We start from the raw sequence: 24893 nt of genomic DNA, 5'->3' as shown, positions 1-24893 counted from the left end.
AGCTAAGTTTAACACAAACAAAATAAGCTATTTTTTACCTGTTTTCCACAAAAAGGTTTTCCTGGGAGCAAACTGACTGAAAAATAAAAAAGGCATTGTATCAGACGTTCTAGATATGCTCTGCTGTTCCAATTCCTTCCTTGATTTTAGAATTACCTCCCCTGTTCAGGCTGAAGGGGATTTCAATTCATGCACCATTTGCATTTGCAGAAGACAAGAGGGGAAAAAAGGTCAAGAATAAGGTCAGGCCAGTAAAATAAATTCCATGCATTACAACACATTGCCAACAAGGGGTCTCAGTTTGGAAACAAACTGAAACTTCTTAGTCCTGAGATCAGAAGAAGGCAGTATGTGCAAAATACTGGCAATTTAAAGGGGAAAAATATTTTTCCTACATAATATAAGGTTCCACTGGTCTGCCCTACCACCTCAAAATAAGATTGCAGAATGGCAAAGAGCTGCAGGTAGGAAGAACAAACAGGAGGAAAGCATGCAGAATTGACAAAGTTCTTCAAAGGGAGAGAAGTTACTGCAGTTCTTAGAAATACTGTGTGATTTCACATTTTACAGTGGGAGGGGAAACAGTCATACCCACATTGAGATATAAAATGATGATAATCATCTTAATAATAATATTAATAACAATAATAGTCTATTGCAAAATGGTTCTCCGCTGGAGGACTCAGATCCCTAGAAAGGTGAAGGGCTCAGAAGAAATAAATCCTATAGGCAAGTGCATAATTCTTTTAGCATTACTTAATTTTTTATGCAGAGAAATGAAGCTGTGCTCAATTTTCCATGAATAATTCTCCCTCTTTGATTTTTTCATTTCCCTCCTGTTTCATGTTCACTACACAAAGTGCCTTGTAGCTGTCACTGGATTATATCTCTATGAGGTACAGAAGAAAGGATAGGCAGTACTTGCACTGAATTTAAACAAAAGGCAGGCAAAGGGAGAAGGGCACCAAAGATCATGCCCATTACTTCTGTAACAACGTGACTCAGCTCAAAGAATAACACAACGCCATCGTTAGCTGTGTCAAATTTTAATGCTATGGGATACGCACAGATCTGGGATGCTTATGTTTTGAAAAGGGTGAGCTAATGGCCTACTCAAAAAGTGCTGGCCAACAACAGGAGTAACACCCTGTTCATTCCCAGTGCTCCAGCAGACGCATAGGCAAAGTTTTCCCTTGGCACCAGAGCCAGTGCCATCCCATCAATTTATACAAGGAAGGAATTTAGCCCTGAGAAGGCAATGGGGTTTCTCGTTAAAGCTGTAATCCACTCACCCAGCACCCACATCAGGGAACATCTGACAGCTCCGTGGGACTCCCAGGCAAGCTCCCACCCTGCACTAATACCGAACATGCAAGGCTCTGAGCTGCATCAGTGGCAAGCATGTCTCTCCTTAGCACAAAGCCTCAGGATATCAGGAGCAAGCTCTCCATTGCCAGGGACCAAATTCCCACTAGCTACAACACACCTAGGGTTTCACCCCAGGCCAAGAGGAGACACAAACTGTTCCACCTAAAACCACCAGGACCCTTTGTACAACTAAAACACTACTTCTTCTCTCATTTTACGTACCTCACTCACAAGGTCTCATTAACAAATGTGACCGTGAAGACTTCAGCATAGTTTAACTACTTAGGAGCATAGTGAAATCACCCCATGGGCTTCTACAACCTCAACTGTGGGGTTGTGTCTTCACTTTGAGGTTCCTGATAGGCATTTGTGCATTGACTCCACTGCAGTCACATCTCCAAAGCAGCGTTATAGCTACTCTTCCAGAATAAGTGAGTAAAAACCTTTGCTTAGACCAAAGTACTGGTCTGTGTCCCCATACAGTTACAAAAGCAAAGGGGCATGTGCCTGTCTGGATTTTTTTTTTAAAAAAAATATTTTATTTTTTCAATTTTTTAAAGAGACTGGGGCATAAAGCAGAACAATATCTGGGATTTATATTTTATCAAGCAAGTGGAGAGATCTGCTCCCTTTTCAATGTCTTGATGGGAACCACTATTGACTACATGACAGACTTAAAGACAGAGTCCATAATAACTCCATTTGTCCTCCTGGCTGATGGTGCTGGCACAGGGCCACAATCCCTGGAAACTTTTTCAGTACAGGTGTGAGGCTGAAAGGCAGAGAAGACAGGCTCTTTTTTATTAAGTTATTCTTACTGTTAAAAAATCAGATGGCTAAGCAGCTCTGGACAGCAATTTAGCTACTACAAGGTCAAGATCCACTTTCCTGATCTATAGCATCAATAATGCTCAATTTAAAGCACCAGGAAAGCTTAAGTACACAGCACAGCTTTAAAGCACCAGGAAAGCTTAAGTACACAGCACAGCTGTTGTCAAAAACATTCTCAAAACACTTGGCTCTTGTACACTCAAAGACACAGACAAAAAAACCTACAAAAGCAAAAAAGTTATGTAAGATTACCTACAAATTTGCCTCCTCAGAGACCTCTGCATGCAACATTTCCATTAGGGTGCTCTGTATCACTAATTGTCATCTTTGAAACGAATATTTCACTCTTCCAATTCCCCAGAACTTTTTTAACTTGTCAACTGGAAAACCTGCATCAGTTCTGCCAGTGCACTAGGTATACTGGTGGTTGCTGCTCTTGTTCTTAATTACATTAGCCAACATAGATATCTATTAACATGCACCAATATCCCGCAGTGGATACCATCAGGTAATCATTTTCACATCAGTTAACAAGACATGATAGATTTCAGGCTTCCAACTAATGCTTATTGCTTGATCTGCAGCCAGAAACAAAGGTTCTGTATAGCAGCATAGGAGTTTTAGTATCTGCGGGTTTATGGTAGCCAACAAGGCACACCTTTGTTTTGTTTTTATTAATTTTAAACCCTCTTCCTAATATTTTCTGACTAGAAGGACAGGACAGGTTGAAGCCATCTTTCAAATATTTCCTCCATGACCCTCTTGAATCACAGAGTGATAAAGATCCTCAGCATTTTCTTAAGTAGAGCAATCATTACTCATTTTATCGAAAGGATCTGGCTCTTCAGAATACACTCCTTAGTCAAAAATAGCCATTACAATTAACAACAGAAAATAAAAAGTATGATGTATTTCCTTTAATAAGCTCTATGTGTACCATGGGCAAATCTAGCATTTGTGCAAGTGATAAAAAGCATCTACATTTTCCATTAAATACATAATGATTACTAGAGAATACATTTATGAACAATGGATGGTCCTTACATGATTCTGGCTCATGAGGTCATACGTTGCGTTAACCTTGAAGAATGAAATTTCCCCCACATAATTTGATTGCTAGTCTTTAGAATCAATTTTCTGCATGCTTAAAAGCCAAATGTAGTGTACCATTTACACATGCATTTGGGTGTCTCAGTTAAACCTACAATTTGAATTAATGCACAGTGAAAGAACATACACTTCTTTTAATTCTTTTAGATTGTCTTTCTTGGAGAATTACTTTTTAATCTGCTAAAAGCAACTAAAGCAGTTGAGACAAGAAACAACTTCTTTGCAAGACCCAGATACTCCAGGTCCTTTGCTTCAGTGCACTTGGTTGTAAAATTCACAAATTGTTCTAAAACTAAGTTTCCAATAAAAACAGGTTTTAAAATGGAATGTTGTAGGCTTTGCAATTAAAAAATGAACTGGAAAATAGCTTTGAGCATAACAGAACTCATTCAGTGTTGTTTTACTGTCAGTAGCCTGAAAAGTTGCAGGTGCACTTTGTAGTTCCTACTTCAGTGAGCTGGAACAATCATGTTTATTAACTATTTATTTCTTCATCAATCCTTTTATTAATACATGACATTAACATGCCTCTTAATCCCTGCCACTCTTGCTAATGACAGAAGTCATTAAAAACTCCAGCTCCCCTTGTCAAAATTTATGATAGTCAACACAGCAGATAGAAAACTTGCCAGAAAGTATAAATTATACTGACCAATATCAGTCTATTCATCATAAGGACTATCATAACGATGGCATTATTCATGAACATATTTATTTTTTTTAAACCTTCCCATCTGGAAGTGAAGATATCTGGCACACTAGAGCGCTGCAAAATCAAAGTAAGGACAAGCAAGTTTTCTGTTGGCTGGTATGTTGGGTCCAGGTTAAGACGTTTTTCACAGCACTTGAAACATGCACAGAATTTTTTGCCCCTGTAACCAGACTGCCTTTTCCTCCTAAATTTTGTTCAAAGTTCTGACTCTTGGGCTGATATGTTACCCAAAAGGTTTTGGGTACCTTAAACATGTTTAGAGTGGGGGTACAATGTGCAACAAGTTACAGCAGTACACTTGACCTTCAAGGCTGCCCTTTGGAGGCCTCTTGTGCAAGCTCTCTTCATGCATACTCTAATTAGAAGTGAAGTATCTATAATCCATTTGCTAAAGCTCATAAGCAAGGCACTGATAAAGGCTTGACTACAGTAATGTAAACAGTAGAGATAATAAAAATTATTATTGATTATACCTCCCTGTCTCTCTTTTTACACCTGTAATTTACACGATGACAAGGCATAAGTACCTACCTCAGAGAAACCTGGGGAGGATTGCAGAGAGCTTCAAAACTATTAAATCTTACACAAAGTAAGTGGCTACCTATAAGAAGCCATTACTCTCTTTCCTAAAATTGAAAAAAATTACATTGTCCACAACCACTGACATCATCCAACACCTCAATACCTGTGAGGAGTGCTCCACTCAAAAAAGCTCAGCTAAGACATATATTCCTGTTAATAATATTAGTACAGCTCACTGAAATTCACTGCACTACGATGCTCACTAACACATGCAATAGCAGAGAGAGAGAGCAAATGAGTGGATATGAGAGAGAGAGGGAGAGATATCTAACGTTGCTGACCTTTAGAAATGCTCACTCCCAATCCATTTAAAGTGCCTGCCACAAACCACACTGTTACTTAGGTCTCGCCACTCGGGAGATGCTAACTCAATGGTCCACAACAACCTCCTGCTCTGGGCAATTAAAGTTCTCACTGCTTGCCTGTCTTTAAAACTCATCTATCTAAAGACAAAACCAGCAGTACATTGTGGAGCGAGTTTCAGCACACTTTTCCAGCCACCTCCGTTTCCCTGGCCTCTCTAGCTGCTGCTTGTGATAAAAACTGCATCATTTTAGCAACAACTTTCCAGGCGGTATTTTTAAACAACATTTTGCCTCATCTGAAGTCTACTTCAAAACTCAAATATTTTTTTATTTTGCTCAAGCTCCTTTGTAATAAGCCAGCAACAGCAACTTTCATAACTCTATGTATATGGTAACTCTACCATATATACTGTGACAGCGCTTACATCAGACCCATAGGCTGAAAGTAAAACGTAAACCAAATTACTTATCACAAGCTAGACAGCTTACACCTTAAAACTATACAATCTATTCTGCTAAAGAATAATAACTTGGATGTGTGTAACTCCAAAACCAGAGCAAAATAAAATGGTATCTAAAATAATACTACTAGCCCTGCAACATATGAAGTTTTAATTTAAAAGGACACTGCCAAATACGATTTTCAGTAATAGTTTTAAATTGGGTTTATTCCCATATTCCTCTAAGTGGCAGAGCTCCCACTGAGATGCAAGATAAAACAAAAAAAAGGGTTGACTTTCTTCTTTTTTTCCTTTTAGGATCTCATCATTACAGTATTATAGCAAATGATTTTATTCTTTTTTCAGGAACATGAGGTATTGCTCACAGATGTTTTCTATTTAAATGTTTTCCTCTGGCAACGCAGCCTATTGTGCAAGTTCTGATGTTTTGGTAAAGGCACAAATTATAATGCCTATTTCATTTTATTCCTTTCAGAATAAAATCATCAACAATGTGCCGACTGATGGCAGAAATACAGTCTCTTAATCAGTCATTTCAAAAAACCCACACAACTCCATGTTTTATCTCTGCCTTTTCTTTGTTCTTAGTGTTTTACTGCTGCACCACTGGTCCAAAGAAACAAAACCATGAGGAGTCTCTGCAGAACACTTAGAAAATTTCATCCAGCTCAAAACAAATACGAAATAACACAGCTATTTGAAATTATTGAGAGTGTCCATTTAAATCACTGTCCTTTGGTTGGCAAAAGAGAAGGAAAAACAGAAGAAAGCTAGATCACACAAACATGAACATTCAAAGAAACAGGATAAGCACTCCCCAGACAACATGCTGGGCCTGATCTCTCCCCTAACCCTTCTCCCTTCTCTGCAACTCTCATCACCTCCTCCAGAAGTTAACCTCCACAGCTCTCAAGCTCCTCTCAGACCCTCTGCATCAATTGCCCTTCCCTGTTGCCTCCAGCTCCACAAGGCAAGTCCAGCTGCGGTATTCATGTTGGAGGGGGGCAAGACTGTCTGACTACCGGCAAAGGTATGGCACTAAAGAGGCAATTAAAACAACTACTCACATCTTGTGCAAATATTCTCTCCCTCACTCTCTGATACTCCTCTTCTCTCTCTTCAATTGATTTACTTCGTCTGTCATCTCTAAATGGAAGAACTCTGTTTTGCTGAGCAGAAAGAAAACCAGGAGGGTTATATAAGTTGAGCTGTTAAAAACTGACATTAAGTAACTGTCAGCTGAGAATAATAAATGTTCACTTAAACAAATGAAGCATGAAAACGATAGCTGTCGTTCCTGCACGATACGCCCTGCGAGGCTGGCCACCTGAAGCTTTCCAGTTAAGATATTGCACATGGGTTCGTAGAGCAGGTGGCTGAAATGAGGCTTTCTGCACGGCTTTTGTGGACCCATCATCCTAAAATTGGGTGTTCTCACCCCAAGCCTAAGTGCCATTGCTCTCAACTGCTAAGATTTCTTGACTCTCCTACCAACTGCGAGGAGGAGGGGGGCAGGTAATGCTGCACTACCTATGAAATCAAGGAAGAAGAGGGAAACTAGACTGAAAGAGCTTAACAACAAACCCTAGAAGAAACCCACCAAAGTCTATGTGTACAAGGAGGAGAAGTCACAAATATTTGGCACGACAGTTTTAACTGTTTCCACAACATAAGAAACCCTCGAGTTCAGTTTCACTGGGAAAAGAAGGGCCATTTGTGCCTCACGGTATACTGCAGTGCAGGAAATGGTTGTGCCATGACAGGAAGGAGAGAGAAGAGGACTCCCAGCAAGAAATGCTTCATTGGCAATTGGGTTTCAAGTACTGCTCCTTCTCCCCCTGCAACCCAGCACCTGGTGAGGTAAGTCATGCTGCTTTCCTCTGGCTGATCCCTGTGTTCACCACACCCTGAAAATGCTTGGGGCTTGTTTTCCAAGCCAACTCAGATGCAGCATAGTTGGCCAGGCTGCTATGTGCAACTGAAAGTCAAGGGAAAAAAAGGGGGAAAAAAAAGAAAAAAGAAAGGGAAACAATTAGTCCTCTACTGAAAACATGAACGAGAGTGGCAATGAGAGACTCACTAGCAGGTCTTTCCGCAAATATAACCTAAGCAAAGAAAGCATATGCTGTCTTCTTACCTGTGAGAATTTTCTCATAAAAGCAATTCATGTCAGAACCCTTTTTGATTTTTTCTTTTTTGTTAATATATTCCACATACACAGCTTGCACGGGATTGAAACAGCACAACACCCGCTTTTAAAGGCAGCACAAAACACACACATTTCCCTGGCGCTCCCCTACTCATTGGGCTCACCTAAGGTAAGGTAGTGTTATGGCACAGGCAACATAGAGGGGGAACGTCTGCCACAGCACATGCAAAACAAGCAAGTTACACAGACAGTAAAAGTCGGTGAAGGCACAGGAAGAGGGAGGGAACTAAAAGATGAAACTGATTCATTTCTGGTCAAAACTCAATTTAGGATGGTTTTAAAAAAAAAAAAAAAAATCAACCCAGCCTCACCATCACATGTTTGTTTGGGGCTTTTTTTTTTTTTTTTTTTTTTTTTTTTTCTGTGTCCTTTTTGGGCTACGTCAGTTTATCATTGGTCCATACTGAAATCCAGCTCTGAAAGGCTACAACGGAAGGAGGAAGCTGTAGGGAGCAGAACAACTGCCATAGTTAGGTGAGACACTGAGAAATGCGACTGACACAGCCTTCCACGCAGCCTGGAGCCACCGGCATTCCCCCTCCCGTGGGCATGCAGCAAGTCCTGCGCCAAGCAAACCACCCATGCAAACCCACACACTGCCACGGCTGAAGCGGCCACGCCGGGGCTCGATGCTACCCACAGTGGTACGTACGCCAAGGGAGGCGGGGAGTGGGGCAGCAGGGCAGGGGAGGATGAGAGCAACAACAAAAGAACAACAATAACATCAGTCAGCCCACCTTCAAAAACAGAACAAACTTCAGCAACTCTCGAACCGAGAACCAACCTGATTGTCTTCTTTATCAATACTAGAGTTATCTCGCTTCAAGATAAATCGCTTCTGGGATTCTTCACCTTTTTCATCTTTTAAATGTTCAGAAAACCTTTGCTCTGGTCTGCCAGCAAAGTAAAACATAGCAATAAAAAAATCTTTCTTTTGGTTTTGCTTTGAACTTTATTTCTCAGTGCTCTTTGTTTTCACAGAGGCATTTAGTGCAAAAGCAGTTAACATTTGTGGTCATGGTGAGATGCTGCCTATAGCTCTCTGAGGCTGCTGCATCGCTGCGAACTGTTATTGCTATAAATAGCTTTTGTTGTTGTGTAGCAAGGAGCGAGAATCCAAAGTCTCAGTCACTGAAATATTTAGACTCTCCTCACTGTGACTGAAGGACAGGGAAAACAAATTAACATACTATATGTTAATTTGCTTCCTTCAGTAGCTGTGACCTCCAGCAACACCGCTGCTTAGTGAAGCCTATCCACCTTTAAAAGGAAGGAAAAACTGACAGAAATCTTTAAAACAAAACCAAGAGTTCCCCTCTCCTATTAAACAAAGCCAGTAAGGGGAGGGACTGATGTTTTTTTGCCTAAATAAAATATTATCTCACCACCATTAAGTGGGGAAAATACTCCAGAACGATCACAAAGTATTGATTAGTTCACCAATTTAAACCCATCCAGACATTTATTTATTTTTAAAAGCCAGACCCCACCGTTCAAGAGCTCAACATTTTCAGGTTCGTAAACTGGTAGGATGATGTTCCACATTCTCACCTTGCATAAAAAGCAAATTTTAAGAAGCATCTCATGTCACTGAGCTGGTCACTGCCAATGCCTCGTAGCTGTGAACAAATAACACTCCAGCCCACACCACTCCCAGACCCAAACCCATACTGATTCAAGCCCCACCGATGTCAACAGGGTGACCAACGTCCTTGAGAACTGAGCTGGGATTCATACGCTGCTATCACCCAACTGAGGAGCTGCCAACGCACAAGCTGTTTTTTAAAAGCAGTAACACACTGTGTCACACCGCGAGGTTTCTATCAGGGAACGCAAACCTTATACTCTGTGCTGAAGGAGCTGCTAACAGCAGTACTGGCAGCAGATGCTCGTGTTTAGAGACCTACATAAACAAGACCTGAAGCTTCCACTGACATTCATGGGCCAATTGTGAAGAAATCAAAAGGTAGAACGCACAGAAGTCAATGACTTTGTGAATTCAAGTCCTCTTCCAACTTTAAAATACTCAGCTTCACCTGATTTCAGAACGGAAAATTAAACTAGATGCATAAATCAGCCACCATATTGTTGTTATAGCATTCAGATTTGCACTTAACTAATTAGCAATGGTTTTCAAATCAAAATACAACACAGTCATGCCATAATCACACGCCATTACATTCATTGTCAGACGTGCAGAAAACATTTGTAATGAACTATTAGAAATACAATATTAAGAGGGAGCAGCTCTCCTGCCTCTCTTTCTGTATGAAGTCAAAGGAGTGCCACTTCTGCTTTTGAGAATTCAAGAAACCTTTGTCCATCACCTACAGATGCTAGTGCTAACAGATATAGGGTCCCAACACAGGAAAGTCAGCAGACTTTCCGGATGCCCTACTAGCCTTCTTTTGGGAAAGCCCAGAGGACCACGGGTCTCTGCATAGTTTTTTAACCTAATGGGTCATTAGTGATGTTTCCTCATAAAGAGAAAGGCTACAAAGTGCCATTTAATGGATTGCTAGGTGGGTTGTTCTACCTTTGCTCCCATCAATGAGTACTGAGCCTGCACAGCCAGAAATGAAGATTCATTCCCTCAAATATTCTGCTTTGACAGGACCAGCTGAGGAATGTTATTCTTCCGGTTTTACATCCTAAAGCAGAAACAAAACTTCTACAATTGTACTCTGTGTAAAAGTTATAGTTGTAAACTATCTGCTGAGCATCTAATAAACTATATACCAAGCATAATAAACAACCAGGATTTTAAAATTCAGAGGGGAAAAAAAGTAATCAAAAATTAGAGAAAAATGTAATTTGGGAAAATGTCTCCTCCAACTACTAACTTATTTAAATGACATGTTTTTCATATTTCATAGCATTATTTTCAATTTTTTAAATCCCATTTTCACTTCATTTTCTGTTAATTAAATATTTCCACTTGTCAGAAGAGAATAAGAGAAGCGTGAGATCAAGCCATGAACCTAAACTAATGATCCGGTATGTGCCCATTAATAAAATTAATCTACAAGCTCAGCAGGTGATCAGTCTCCAGTTGCAAAAAGTAGTTTGCTTGGACAGAGGGACTCTGCAAACGTGCAGAGCATTATGGTGCACCACAGTACTACCAGCACCACAAGGAGGTCCTTCCCTCCCAGTTGTCACTGCAACTCTGGATGACCATTACCAGTGAGGATGTAAATGGCGTGACCAGTTAATAAGGATGCAAGGCCTGAGGAAAGACTGTCAAATGAGAAACAGGATACCACAGCAACAGATATCTTCAGGCACACTGACCTGCAGGCCTTCCTCAAACATAAAAATCAGAAAAGGACATTTAGTTGAAAGAAATGTAAAGTAATTATTTTGAAGACGATATTAGAGTCCAGTGATATTTACACGTTTGTGATTTTTTCTTCAACGCTGTTTACTGCATTTTCTTTTTTAACATATATTGCAAAAATATATTATTAGTAGGATACAGATAGCAAAAAAATGTTTAAAACAAATAAGTGGAACCAAATGCTTTAATCATTTAGGCAGATAAGAGGTTGACTCTGCAAAGATTTGGGTCTGGTCCTCTGATGGAAGTCAGTGCAAGTTCCACATTCACAGCTTTAAAGTTCCCTGTAACCATATCATGCATTTGCTAAAAGGAAGCAGAGACATTGAGGTAACTCTGGGGAAATCTGTTGCATAGTTTATAAATTTGCAGGTAAATGAACTGCGTGAAAATGGAAGAAAATCATATGTAATTCTGTGTAAGATGCAGTATACTGTCAATATCCTAATACAGTACGTAATTACGGTAATACAGCAGATACAGTGAATTCTCTCATGTGAGTCCTGAATTAATAATAATCACATTTACTTCTCTTCTGAGACTTTTTAGCCCTGATACTGTCAGTAGTGGAGGCTGTACAATATACCAAATCGTGTTCATGCATGAGAGTGAGTGAATTTATCAAGCTTATTTTCAGTACTGGCATAAATTAAGATCTTACTTAAGTCAAAGCATGGTTTTACAACTATTATTACAAACCCATGTAAAATCAGGAACTTATTCACTATTACCACACTGGTTACCCAATTTACACCTTCAAATCCTAATGACACCTCAGTTTAAGTGGTAAAAATGGCCTTTGCATAGCCTTTTTGAAGAGACACTGCGTACTTCTGAAGATCTTGTCACTAACTAGAGTACTCCAGCTATTTAGGAATCTTCTTCAAAAAAAACCCGAACAAGACAACCTACAATACCTATCCTATATTGGTGGGTTGACCCTGGCCACTCAGTACACCCATCTACATGCTAACAACCGTGTGCAAGAAAACAGATGTGCAAACGTACGCTTACAAAGAGTACTGCCCCCCTGTTTGACATTCACTATTTCATTTAGCCTCCATGTCTGGAATCAGTGGATCGCTTGAAAACCTCAAAACACCACTACTCCAAAAAAAGCTTACAGAAGAAATACCAATCCCCTTTTAAGTGAACAGGATTTTTTGCAATTTGTGGACTGTACTGAGAAAACTGGGACGTATGACCCAATTACACCTTAAAGGTTCAGAAACCAATACACGGGGAAGGGGAAATCACACAGGCTAAAAAGATGTAAAGTTTGGGGTGTTTTTTTGTTTGTTTTGTTTTTATTTAATATAAGCTTTTGATCATCTGAATTTTTATTGCTTGACAGTATGGGTGGAATCAAAACATCTCTGCCCTAAAAATGCAACTTCACAAAAACATAATCGCATATGAACTCATTTAATAATTCCTAAGAGTTGCCAGGTAGCTCAGTCATTATTCTGGCAACATCTTTCAGAACAAAACACACAGCACGCTTCCTCCTTCCCTGTAAAGCTTCTGATCAGGTGCTGCAAATGCTTAAAAGAAACTGGATCTCAGAGTAAGTTAGTGCTCTTTGCCACCCATCCTCAGGCAGCTGTGCAGCCCCTGCTCACCCCCAGATGTGTTAGAAAGCATAGGCCCTTTCAGCAGCCAAGACAGCCTATCTTCTCCATCCTGCACAGTGAAGTAGCACCATATTATTCAGATAGGTGCCAGCAGGCCACCTTCAGGGAAATCAACTTCAGTAGGGGCCCTGCAGCACCCAAACCTTTCACCATGAAAAGCTTCCTGAATCTCCCTGAGCATTCTGCAAAGTCTGCTCCCATCACTCAAAATCTTTGGAAACCTTTTCCTAATCAATTTTCTTTCACAGTGAAAAGAGGGAGAGGATGAATTATGAAATAACTTTTTGGTGAGAAATCAGTTTACCAAATTGCCAGACACAGTATGCAACTGAGGCATCACTAAGCCTCCTATCCAGTGTTCTTCCCTGGTTCAGGAGCACTTCTGCATGTTTCACTGCAATATCAGGTCCAGACAGCTTTCCCATTTCTAGTGGCTGTGCTCCTTCACACACAGCCAATAATAATTTCAATTCTTTCAGCCTCATTTTTGTGTTGGGAGATCATTATAACAGTCACTTCAAGATATGGGTCAAGTTTCTTATTGCTGTACTTGGAATACTTTCCCTGTGAGGGTGATCAAGAACTGGCACAGGTTGCCCAGAGAGATGGTGGAGTCTCGATCCTTGGGATGGTCCTGGGCAAGTGGCTCTAGGTAGCCCTGCTTGAGCAGGGAGGGGTTGGACAAGTTGACCTCCAGAGGTCCCTTCCAACCTCAACCATACTGTCATTTTGTGAAATGCTGAGTCAGATATTTAGTAACCAATCTATAACAGAACAAAGCTCCATTGCTACCCCTTTTAGATACTTTTTTTGTGTCTGCTTTTTCTTTCGCTAGCTGGCCATTAGCATTTACCTTTCTCATTTTATAGTTACTTAAAAGCAATTTGCACTCTACATATGCAAGGCCTCAACAAAACTTGTCTGGACTCATTCCTTACAATGAAGCCTATACTTTGGAAATGCTAAAGCTGGAATAAGTAGCAAAACATTTCTGTTTGTCAGAAAGGAAGAAAAAAAAAAATAAGATTTTGAAAGCAATAGACACTATAAGAATTTTTTCTAGTATCATTATGGTGATTTTAATGTGAGCTACTTCCATTCGCTTCAGTAGAGTTCCTCTCAATTTCTCTCTGTATGACAGAAAACAGAGTTTGCCCCTTAGGCGTACTTTTTACATGGACTCTTTAAGGAGAATTCCCCATTATGTGCTCATTTAATGCTTTTGATTCCAAGTCAACCATTGTAAGTAGTAATGAAAAAACCCCAAAACCTTAAGTACCTTAACCAGGTATTCACTATTTAATCAAATTACAGATTTTAAAAACACATTGCAGAGTGGTAATAGCTATCAGGACATGTGGACTAAGGAAGTCACAGGGCATTTCCTTATGTCTGCCATGTTTAGAAGTAAACTAATGCCATTTCATAAACTTCTATTTGCATGGGAGATAAGAAATGAAATACTGGGGGGAAAAAAATCTGCACTCATTTAAAGTTAATTAGCTCTGAAATAACTGGCTAAGAAACGGATACCACACCAAAAAGACAAATGGAAAGAGACAAGCACGCACTTTGAATGTTATGGTTCTGAAGACTTAGTCACTGTATTAGCAGAGCACACAAACAGTCTGGTATTGTCAGGGCTGACTTATATACAGCACATAAATCTTTATTATGAGGCATATGTTCCTGACAACACCACAGCACAGAGGCTGTTGCAAGATGCCTTTCAAAAGAAGCAACAACCTCACCATGTGTGGAAAAGATGGGATTGCCAGCGCAGCGCCTGATGTAGTTAAAAAATTCTAGCAAGTGCTGTAGCACATGTTCTCTGCAAAAGCCTCACGGGTAATAGCAAAGATGCTGTCTGAAGGAATGCAATACAGTAAAGTAAGTTCAAAAGTGGAGATCGCTGCTGTGTGCAAGAGTCAAAAAAAAAAAAAAAACAACTTTGCATTTGCAATGCAATGTTCATTTAATGCACATAATGGGGGACAGCACGTTAATATTCCTCTTGTGAATGAATGGTAACACAAAATGAAACATAGGTAGGGTAATGGGGCTAGTAACAGGCAAAACACCACCCCTGGGTACCCACAGGATCATCATCTGGCAAATAAAATGAATAACCAACAAAATGTTCTTACATGAGGATGCCATGTGGAGAGCAATGGGATGGTGAGAATAAGGGAGAAGTGCTGCTGCTGACAGGATTCAGAGATGTTGTGAAGATTTAGGGCACTCTTATGCAGGTGTTCTGATGGTTTAACAGTGTTTTCTTGTTATTTGCTCTTGTCTTTAATTAAACCAACTGCTCGGTCCAACATCACGTTGGCCTCTATTTTGAAGGCATGCTGTGACACAGTATCGTGGCCTTTCTTGCTTTGCTAGTTTGTGAGTATCTACTACATCAGCCCCTTGTGCATTTTTTGGTTTTATGCTGGAGGCTCTCCTAGGGTTCTGCATTACTGCCACAGTAAAATTATGTAAGCATTACTGTTTCTTTGCTGTACCTTGGGGGCCTAAACTCTATTATCTGCAGTACAAACGACTGTTTTGATCATGGAAGCATGGGAACATTTTCCCAGTGTTTGAGAATTTACAGAACTTGGAAGCAAGTACCATCATTGTCAAAAGGCCCCACCTTCACAATAAAAGGCAGAATTCCAGCCCTGCAGGTTAAATTATTTGATTAAAATCTCTCAAAATAATGTTTTTCAAGAATAAGCATCTGGAATTACAGCCTTCAAATAGGTTGTGTGTATTTGGGGGCTGATGAGCATTAAAACAGTTTCAAAAAGTCAAAATGGGAATTTAAATACAGACAATTGTTAAAGTACAGTGCAGTTATATTATCACAGCTTAATACTTGAAACCACTCACGATGGCATTTCAGGCATTTGAAGGTAAATGTCTCATTAACAGATTGCTGCTTTTATAGTATGAGTCACTAGGAACTTCTGTTATGATGATAAAAGCACATTAAAAGCCATCCAAAAACGAAAAAGTGAACCCTGTACAAGAAAGTTCTTTCAAGGTGCTGCCTTCTCTGTAGCATGGGGTGGAGGTGGAACATTTTTCCTGATTAAAGATTACATACTCTTTAACATTTTTTTCAGAACAGTATCTGGACTCTAAAGATGTTCTGTATTTATTACTAAACAAGGACAGGAAAAGTCACAAGTTATTTTGACAGGCATTATCCCCCTTTAATTTGGGTTCCAGATAAGTCCAGCAGGACTAAAAGGAAGAGCCAGTAATGCTACATGGAAGTGACATCTCCCTGCATTTTTTGTTCAGCGACTGTGAGGTTTATCCTGTCACTCTTGCCCATCCTTTAAGATGCTCAGTCCTAGTACCCCAGCAGCACAATTTCAGTGGAGCTGGCACCAGTAGTGTTTCTCATTACGAAAACCATTGTGAAGTTAAAGGGTGCAGGATGGATAAGAGTCGATGTACGTACACTAAACCTCTTCTGCGCCAAGTTGTTCTGTGTGTGGACCAAGCAGAGGGCCAGATTCTGAATGCTTTCAAAGTATACAGTATTTAAAGAACCTGATCTAATGTTGAGGTATCAACACACAACTCATGACACTCACAAGCTTTCTTAAAGCTTAATTCCATAGTGTCATCCTGTTTTAATCTATGAATGCAAAAACACAGTACATCTTGACTCCCTGAGAGTCTGCATGAGTATAGGCTCCAATATTTGACCCAGTATTTTGGGGTCAGAAGAGGGGAATCTAGCTCTGGACTCAGAGGAGAAGTTGGCAGGCCAAGGCCGCACTGAAATACCAGCTCTTCTGCTAGACGGGGCTGAAGTGCAACACCATCTCTCAGACAAGGACCATTTCAGGAGCTTCAAAATGCTCTGCTGTCCTCCTGTGATCAAACAAAGATTATTTCTGTACCTGAGAGACCTGCTTCTCCTGCTCCCACTCTCCTGGACTGGATTTAGTTCTTGATATTCAGGATGTCTATTGAGACTGAACAACTTGCACAGCATCAATTTATTTCCAGCTAGTAGAGGCTCATAAATGGTAGCACAGTTTATTACAGAATTCATTAATATTTGATTTTAAGGATGTGGCATACTCTGTAAGTGGCTGAAAATTACAGTGTTGCATAACTGCTGTGATCTATTTAAAATTACATTTTTCTATCTTAGTAGTTCAAAAATTAACAAGGAAGAGAGAGAGAAAAAGGAAGCAAATTCAAGACTTGAAGACTACCAATGAAGGCAAGTTGGTTCCCCAAAAGCAAACAGGCTAATGAAGAAACTATTAGCCCTCTTGAAATGCCCCGCGCGTACAAATTAATACCATAACAAATTCTTGTGCTTACTTCTACTTCAGGCCATGAACATTTTCTGCATCTCCAGTGGGAAGACTTGTGGATCAGAAGTCATTCCCTGAACAATCACTGGCCTGCAGAAGAGTCCTCTTTTTAATAAACTGTCAGAGACAGCTTCACAAGGCTACCTTGGAAACAGTGAGCAGAAACAACTGACTTTGCTTATAAAGACAAAGGTTTCTCAAAACTCATTAATCTTTTTTAATTTCCAGTGATCATGTCATGTTTCCTACATCAAACACGAGGCAGGCAACAGAAGCGTAGAAGGCAATTACTAAAAACAATTGGACCACTTCAAAAATTCACTTGCTCGTATAATCAGCACCTCCTTTCTGAAATGCTCAGATTTAAAACATTATTTCACTTACTACTGACATACAGCTAGCTCTGAGGAAAGCACAGGGGCCATTTCAGATTTCCAGATCTCCCTGCAATGATTTGAAAGTATAAATAAACAGCATTTTGATTAACGGGTACTTTCCTGCTACAGCTTGGATGAGCACATAAAGACATGGGTTAATTACTCATGCAAGGAAGAGCTTCCCTCAACCAAATTACCTACTTGCTATTCCATAGCACACACTTCCTGGGTAACCTCCCATCTCCCGACACAAAGCAGGTGACAATAACCTCTTAGGTTTATCAAAACATATGCTGTTAAGTGGTGTAACTGTAAGGATTCAATTAAAAAAAAAAAAAAAAAAGAGAAAAAGAAATACTGAAGATGTCTTCTGATTAATGCTTAACTACATTACAGTATAGAACAGCTGTAAGGTACATGTCCACCTTAATTATAAACAATTTAGTTTTCATAAATTACATTAGATGAAAATTTAATATTGGAGCTATTCGAGCTGGTTCATTAAACCTAACATCTCATTTACAGAGCAAGTCATTTCCATGGGTCCAGTATATGGCTTACGCTGATTGAAGTAAGAATGAAGGCAGTACTTAAGGGTGAAATTCATCTCAACTTCAAGTGTACCAAGTATTTTATTTTCTTTTGCATTTTTCATGTAAAACAGGCATGTGACTAAAATAAGAGAATGCTTGCTCAGAAAAAAGGCTGTCCTAATTCAAGTACCATTAAAATAAAGAAAATAAACATTTTCAAAAAAAAAAAAAAAAAGACAACTGGAGAGAAAAAAAAAAGCTCAGTCTTTTCTGGATGAGAATCAGGCAGTGAAATGATGAACATGCACAACCTCAAATAACGCACTTCATGGAACAGTGGCAACTTTACGTCCGAAACAAATGCCTATAGCACAACAGTAAGATACTGCTAAAAATCACTACAAGTTATTATCATATGTACACCCTGAATTACTTCTCCAGTCACCATGTGATTGGATAAAAGAAAGGCAATCCTCAACGTCAGGTGGCTCCCTCCTGTGATAAAAAGCGGAGGCATTGCAGTGCACGAGGAGGCTCAGGCCACTGCTGGAGGCAGATGTTTCCTGAACCTCAATGCAAAACATTCAATTCCCTTTAATGCTTTTCAGAAGTGTTTCTCAGGACATTCCCCACTCTTCCTTAGATGTGAAAGCCTTCCCCTGCTCAGCATGCAGGCATGTGCTGCCCAGCTCTGGGCTGCAGCTCCAGCCACAGCAGGAAAGGCCAAAAAGGAGCTGAAGACTAAAACCTAACAATCACATTGTGACTACAGGGACACTGGGCTCTCACACCTTAAACACAATTACTATTGCACTGAAAACACGTTTTCGCTTTTGTTTTTTTAAAATCATGTTTTTAATTTAATCCCAGACTGAAATAAACAGATTATTTTTGTATGAAAAAGAAACAAAATCCATGGAAAACAAACATAATTTGTTACTTAAATGCTACATATGTTACTATGTAGCTACATAAGCTCATAGTTATTACTATATGTTATTGTTTTATTGATGTTCTCGCTAATTTCTTAGTTGCATAACATATTAGTTCATCTTAAACTTGAACAAAATGTCTCAGCCAATTACAGTGTTATTTCCAAGTTATGCAGTTTTTCCATTTTAGTTTCATACATCTCATATACACCGTTATATTCCTCTACACATTTGTTACATATGACGCCGGTATATTGATTGGGCAACAGCAATTATAAACCAGAGGAAAAGTATAGTTAGCCCCAGGTTCTGTTTATTTCTTAGTAGTCAAGAAGCAACTATTCTGCAGTGAAGACGGGAAAGAGGTAACTACAATAGGAAATAGAGGAATGGAGCTGACGCCGTAATCCCCTGAAGAAAAGTAATGCAAGACTCCAATGAAAAAAATAAAACCAGAAATAATGGCATTCACATATGTTTTCATGCATCCTGTGGCTCACAAAAGCAATTCTGCTCTCATGATATCATTACTCTGTGTACATATATGATAATCAAGGACAGCATAAGGTGCTTAAATGCAGATGCAATACCATACAGGAAACCATTTGCCAGATGATTATTCTGTATTACAACGGGGCAGCAGAGGGGCAAGTGAAGCAAAACTGTGCTTCAAACACTCTGGCAAACATTGAATTGTTTTGACCAAGATTTTACAAAAAAAAAGCATACATGTTCAGGTACACAGTTGCAACTGCCACCATATACCTAACTGAAAAAGAGCCATGACATCTTGTATGTGGAAAATGTCCCATCTTTCCCATCAGCAAACAGCTGCTAAAAGAAATTAAAGTAATTTACACTGAATACCTTATTCAGTCGAGGGGAAAGGCATACTTTTCTGCATGCTCCAAAGGCTGTAGCATTTGGCATCTCAAGGAAGTCTTCTTGGCACTTCGGCCTAGAAAAAATTCCTAGAAACTATTCCTTACTGAAATTGCCAATGTTCAGTAATGCCATTTTACTGACATGTATGTAGGATCCTGTATCAAAGTCCAGATTCTTATCTTAAGATGGTGAAACTGGCACAGCACATCTCTACTAGCGTAGATGTTATCTACAGCAAGATCACCCAGTGTACACACACTAAAAATCTAAAGAGAACTTTTCTTCTTTGCTTGTGATTCAAACCACCCTTACACAGAGAAGATAGAATAACACAGATTGTATGTCATAACTATGAAGGTCACGTAGGTTATTCGAAGCACACACTGTACATTATGACTCATTCTCCTGATAGTTCATTACTGAGTTCAACTCTAGCTTGTCAGGAACCCCTGTAATACACGTAACATCTTAGTATTGCCCAAAGTTTTTGATGCATCTCAAAGGCATCAAAAAACCTTCCAACTGGGCCAATATTATATTAACATTTACAGATTAACAGAGTAGGAAGAAAACCAAATATTACAAGGATCATAACTCATGATGCTCTCGAAAAAAAAAAAAAAATTAGTCATAACTGAAGATGTGAGTATTGGTATAAAGTTCGTAATAGGTATGTTACACCCTCAGAAAGTATGAAAGTGTCTAAATACAACCATTATATGTCATAAGCACTCCACCTTCTCAATTCTGATAAGCCCTGCCACTCACGCTTATATAAAAATGGACATGAATGCATGTGTGGGCTGTGGTACAGACATACTTGTCACATGAGTGATGATCTCAACCAAATGAAAACCTTTTTCATTTACCAAGCACATCGAACACAGTTCCCCTACATTTTTCTACCTATCTACAGATAGTCAAATGAATGAATTCAATTGAACTGACATGTATAATAATGTGAATAGTTCTGCAAAAAGCTCTGAAGTACTTCCAGTTGTTTGACAAGAGTTATGAGGAATATACAGAATAGAAGCTGGCACATACACACTTTTTTTTGCTTCAATTTGGGATGCCTTGTCTAACATAATGCCTCAATTCCAAACTTCTGTTTATATTGTATTTCACTGTGTTAAGTTCCCGGTACATTTCTGTGTATCATTAAATAGATTACAGGCAGACACACATGACAGACAAATATACATTACAATGGTGACACAAGAGCAGTTTCATACTGAATAAAGCAGACTTCCCATTTTAAGTAGTATTTGAGCTCTTTGACTAAAGACAAAAATCAAAAGACAGCAACAAAAATGCCTCCCTTTTTTTCTGATCAACTTTTCTCATGTATACTTCTGAGAATAAGAGTCCAAAAGTGGGACAATTTAGTTAGGCAGGACTTTGTAAGATATGAGACCATGAACAATGATATTTATTTTCTGAAGTTTTTCTCCTATTTTAACCTAATCTCAACTTCAAAAATCATATGGAAAGATAGTCTGGTTTTAAAATCCACCATTCTGTAAGGAGAGCTAGGTTATGAAGATTATGTTTATGGAGATTAACGAACATTTAGGTAGTTGAGGTCATCTCTGTGTTTTAAAATTTCATTTCATAGGAGAGCTTCAAAAACAGTATGACTTGTTCACATTCCAAAAAAATTTTAAAAAGACACCTTAGATTAAGCTCCTTATGATAAATACTCTCCAGACTGCAAAATTGCCATTATGGTCTGACTACGTTTTTAAGAGAGATTTCACTGAGAGTTCACAAAAGCTGCAGGATCACAATACCACAGAGTTTCAAGTCCTTATGTATTTTTACCATTGTTTTCCCCTCTCTATAGAGCAGCATGAATGACCAGAAAAGCAACAGCCCTCCTTCCAGCTGCAACCTCTTCAACAAGCACCATCTTAAATTCCAAACCCCTGAAAAGGAGGTACTTTATAGGCACAGGTACACAGAAGCGGATATAGGTTGCCTTAAGATGGTCAATCGATGAAAGAAATGAAATGCCCCCATGTACTCCATTCATATCCTAGTCTCCCGTTTGACAGACCCTACTCTATACTGTGACACCTCTAAGGTAATGCTGTCCCCAGACTTTCCCAGTCAGCCCATTCATTTCAAATCCACTAACTCTTCTGACACTTGTGCCTCCAAGCACCTGCGGGCAGCAAGCACGGGAGGTCTCTGCTGAACAGAATAAATGCACCTCACTGCCTGGAGCCAAGGAACAACTCATCGCCTACAAGCTTGAGCAGAGATGTGACATGAACCTTCACTCGGCCAGAGAAATAAGCTGCAACATGCTTATTCAAGCCCACATGGCAACTCCGCCAAGTCATATGCTCTTCCCAAACAGGCACACATAAAGACAAGTCACAGCCAGTGCAGAACTTATGAATTCTTGAGTATGCAAGAATATTCTTCCTTCTCCACAGTATGCAGCTAAACTACTTTGGAAACCATATGGCATAAAGAGATAATTTATTGTCAAAATGCAAATCTTCAAAATATCTATCTATGGGGCCTCTGTAAATTTGCTTAGAACTACTGAGACTCAGGCTTACAGAACAGCATAACCACATTGAACAGCATTTCAGCTGCTCTCCAGATTCTCCATTATTCTGGATACTGTTCAAGTAGTAATTTATAGAGTCAACACATTCCCAGTATTTGGTGTTGATTCTGAACCACACAAAGTTGTTTCCTCTGAGAGTACTGAAATGCAGAACACATGAAATCGCATCAGACACTTTCAGATGTGGAACTTACACAATAGTTGCTGCAGATAATAAAATCTCATCAGCCCTTATTCAAGCTGGATAATACCAATCTATTTTCTGTCAGAGCTGAGACATTTTAAAAAAAAAAAAAAAAAAAGAAAACAAACATGCCATCTCCTCCAGTTATGAAAAGAAAAAAGCCACTTCTACAAAGGTTTATTTTACAGCAGTATATAAATAATGTAAATAACACACTGGAAGCACCATGATGCAAGACAAGCTTCATATAATCCAGTTACCTACCACCAAATCACTGCAGAAGGGAAAAAATCTGCAGTTTGTGTAGTGCTTACAAAACAGCTGTACTCACAGTCAACTGAGGGGCAAAGCCCTGTGTTTATTTCTGTAAGATCTACAGAGGAATGGTGTCAGAACCAATTTGTCTGGCTCTGTGCCTCATCTCCAACTTCCAAGACCACAGCTGCAATGTCCTGTCCACCAAGCTTACCAGGCTTGAACTGGCATCCTTGCAGGCAAACACCTTGCTTGCTGTTTCTCACCACACAAGAAGCTACAGCTTCACCAGAGCACTTGGATAAGGTTTTGACTGTTGAAGACTACTTCAGTGTCCTCTCCAGAAGCACCGTGCAAGCATTTCCAACAGTGCTTCCAGTGCTACCCATCTCTGTGATGCACAGCCACACAAAGAGCAAGACATTACCAGACATTAATGTCATATTATCACATTATCAAGTCAACCAGGAAAAGGCAATGCTGTGAGGAAAGGTCTGTAGCAGTTGCTGCACTACCATGGTGACACAGACATGAAGGGAAAAGAGAGATCTGTAAAGAGAGAGGAATGCCTAAAAAGCATTCAAGTATGATTGATTGTGTTTTGTTTAAGAGGAGACTCGGATTTTTTTCTCATTTACAGCTCAAAAATGAACACTGGTTTGCTGCATACCCAGCTTTTTCTTATTCATACCCAAACACAGCCCTTGCAGAGGGGCAGGTATTACCAGACCCTGAGGCTAAGCAGCCTTAGCAGCCCAAGAGTTTTATCGAGCTACTGTAATTCTCTTGACTTCTGAAAATCAGACTGTTAGCACATGCTTTATTCAAACTTTCAAAAACATTGATGTCTAAGTTTTGTTTTACAGATGTCTAAGTTACCTCAGGGACAGCCTGTGAAAAGAATCCAAAATAAATTGTCCATGATCTCAAACTTACTTCACACACATGGAAGATTTTTAGGGCTCAGTGAAATAACACATACCAATGTGTTTGGCTCAGGTTTCGATCTTACAAAATTAGGTAGTCCCTCTAGCCTTCTACAGGAGAGGCTAATAACATAAGGGAACAAACAAAACAAAACCAAAAAACCACCAAAACCTCTCTGCAACTGCATCTAAGTAAATCACCTAACTACTGGCTATGTAAATGAAATAAATGTTTTTATTTCTCCTATTAATTGAATTCAGGAAGCACACAATTTTCAAATGGGGCTTTCCTGTTGCAATACCAGATACCAAAATTTCATTATCCAATTGTAATTACTTCCTCTTCATTATGTAGTTTATAGGTAAAGAGGGAGAGGAAGGCTATGGTTGTATGACGGTTAATACACACATGGCATTAGCAGAACAAGTGATGCTGATTAGGCAAGGACACGTGACTGCATCTTTGCTGAATTAGCCAGGGAACTTTGTATTGAGCTTTTGCTGGCTTTATACAGGTTCATGGAGGAGAGCATAAAGCAGGCCAGCACAAGTTTAACCTGCCAGGAATTTTGCAATGCATTTGAACCGTGAGAAGGAATTTATATCACACAAAAACTCTGTGGTCAAATGATGAGATCTGAAGAAAAAATAAAGTGGAACCAGGAGGGGAGAAGAGGAGGAAAAGGGAATGAACAGTGGCAGGTGGTGGAGAGGAACCAACTCCTAAATAATCAGGTTGGGCAGAAAATGACTCTTGAAGTAGGGATAGCCAGAACAAGGGAAGAAGAAATCTTCCAAATATGTTTGGGTCATTTAGGAATATAGCTGTATGGTATCAGGTGACATGTAAAGCAACAAGCTCATTTCTGTAGCAAAGTGGTGGCACTAAGGAGTCGGGGGAAGTAACATTTCAAGATACTGTGTTAAGTTTCTTGCAAGAGACAAACTGGGTTGATTTCTCCTTATGCATCTTTATAGCCTTAAATAACCTCACAATGCAAGCCCTGTCCTCCCCACCCCACCCCCACCCCCCACCCCAGAAAGCAATAAACAGCACTCACTCTTGCTACAAAACAAACCCAAACAAACCACCAACCAAAAAACCAACACGCCACGCAGTCATGGCACAAACCAGCTCTCCTGAAAGGAGCAAGATAGAAACACAAGTGTTGCTACTTACATTCTTGTATTGCTGGTCTTGTTGATAATTACAGATTTTCCAGTCTGATCCACATTGTGATCCATGCCAAAGTAAGCTGCCACTCTGTGCACTAACATCCTCTGATACGATGACATCTGAGGGAACTTTTTATAGTGATTACTGAAAA

General features: G+C 39.5%; 1 protein-coding gene across 2 annotated transcripts in view; it reads right to left on the bottom strand.

The window, feature by feature from the left end:
- ARPP21 (cAMP regulated phosphoprotein 21) overlaps positions 1-24893 on the bottom strand; it is a 106647-nt gene that overhangs the window by 71891 nt on the left and 9863 nt on the right. For both annotated transcript variants that reach the window (XM_086468437.1, XM_086468438.1), the window contains 4 exons: positions 24746-24886; positions 8363-8471; positions 6437-6538; positions 39-76 (listed from right to left, as the gene is read on the bottom strand). In XM_086468437.1, coding sequence (XP_086324563.1) covers positions 39-76; positions 6437-6538; positions 8363-8471; positions 24746-24886 — 390 coding nt within the window. The remainder of the gene's footprint in view (positions 1-38; positions 77-6436; positions 6539-8362; positions 8472-24745; positions 24887-24893) is intronic.

The sequence above is a fragment of the Leptosomus discolor genome, chromosome 7 (genome assembly GCF_034619465.1).
Source record: "Leptosomus discolor isolate bLepDis1 chromosome 7, bLepDis1.hap2, whole genome shotgun sequence".
NCBI lineage: Eukaryota > Metazoa > Chordata > Aves > Leptosomiformes > Leptosomidae > Leptosomus > Leptosomus discolor.
Note: the sequence above shows the minus strand (reverse complement) of the source record. Positions and strands in the feature narration are given on the sequence as shown.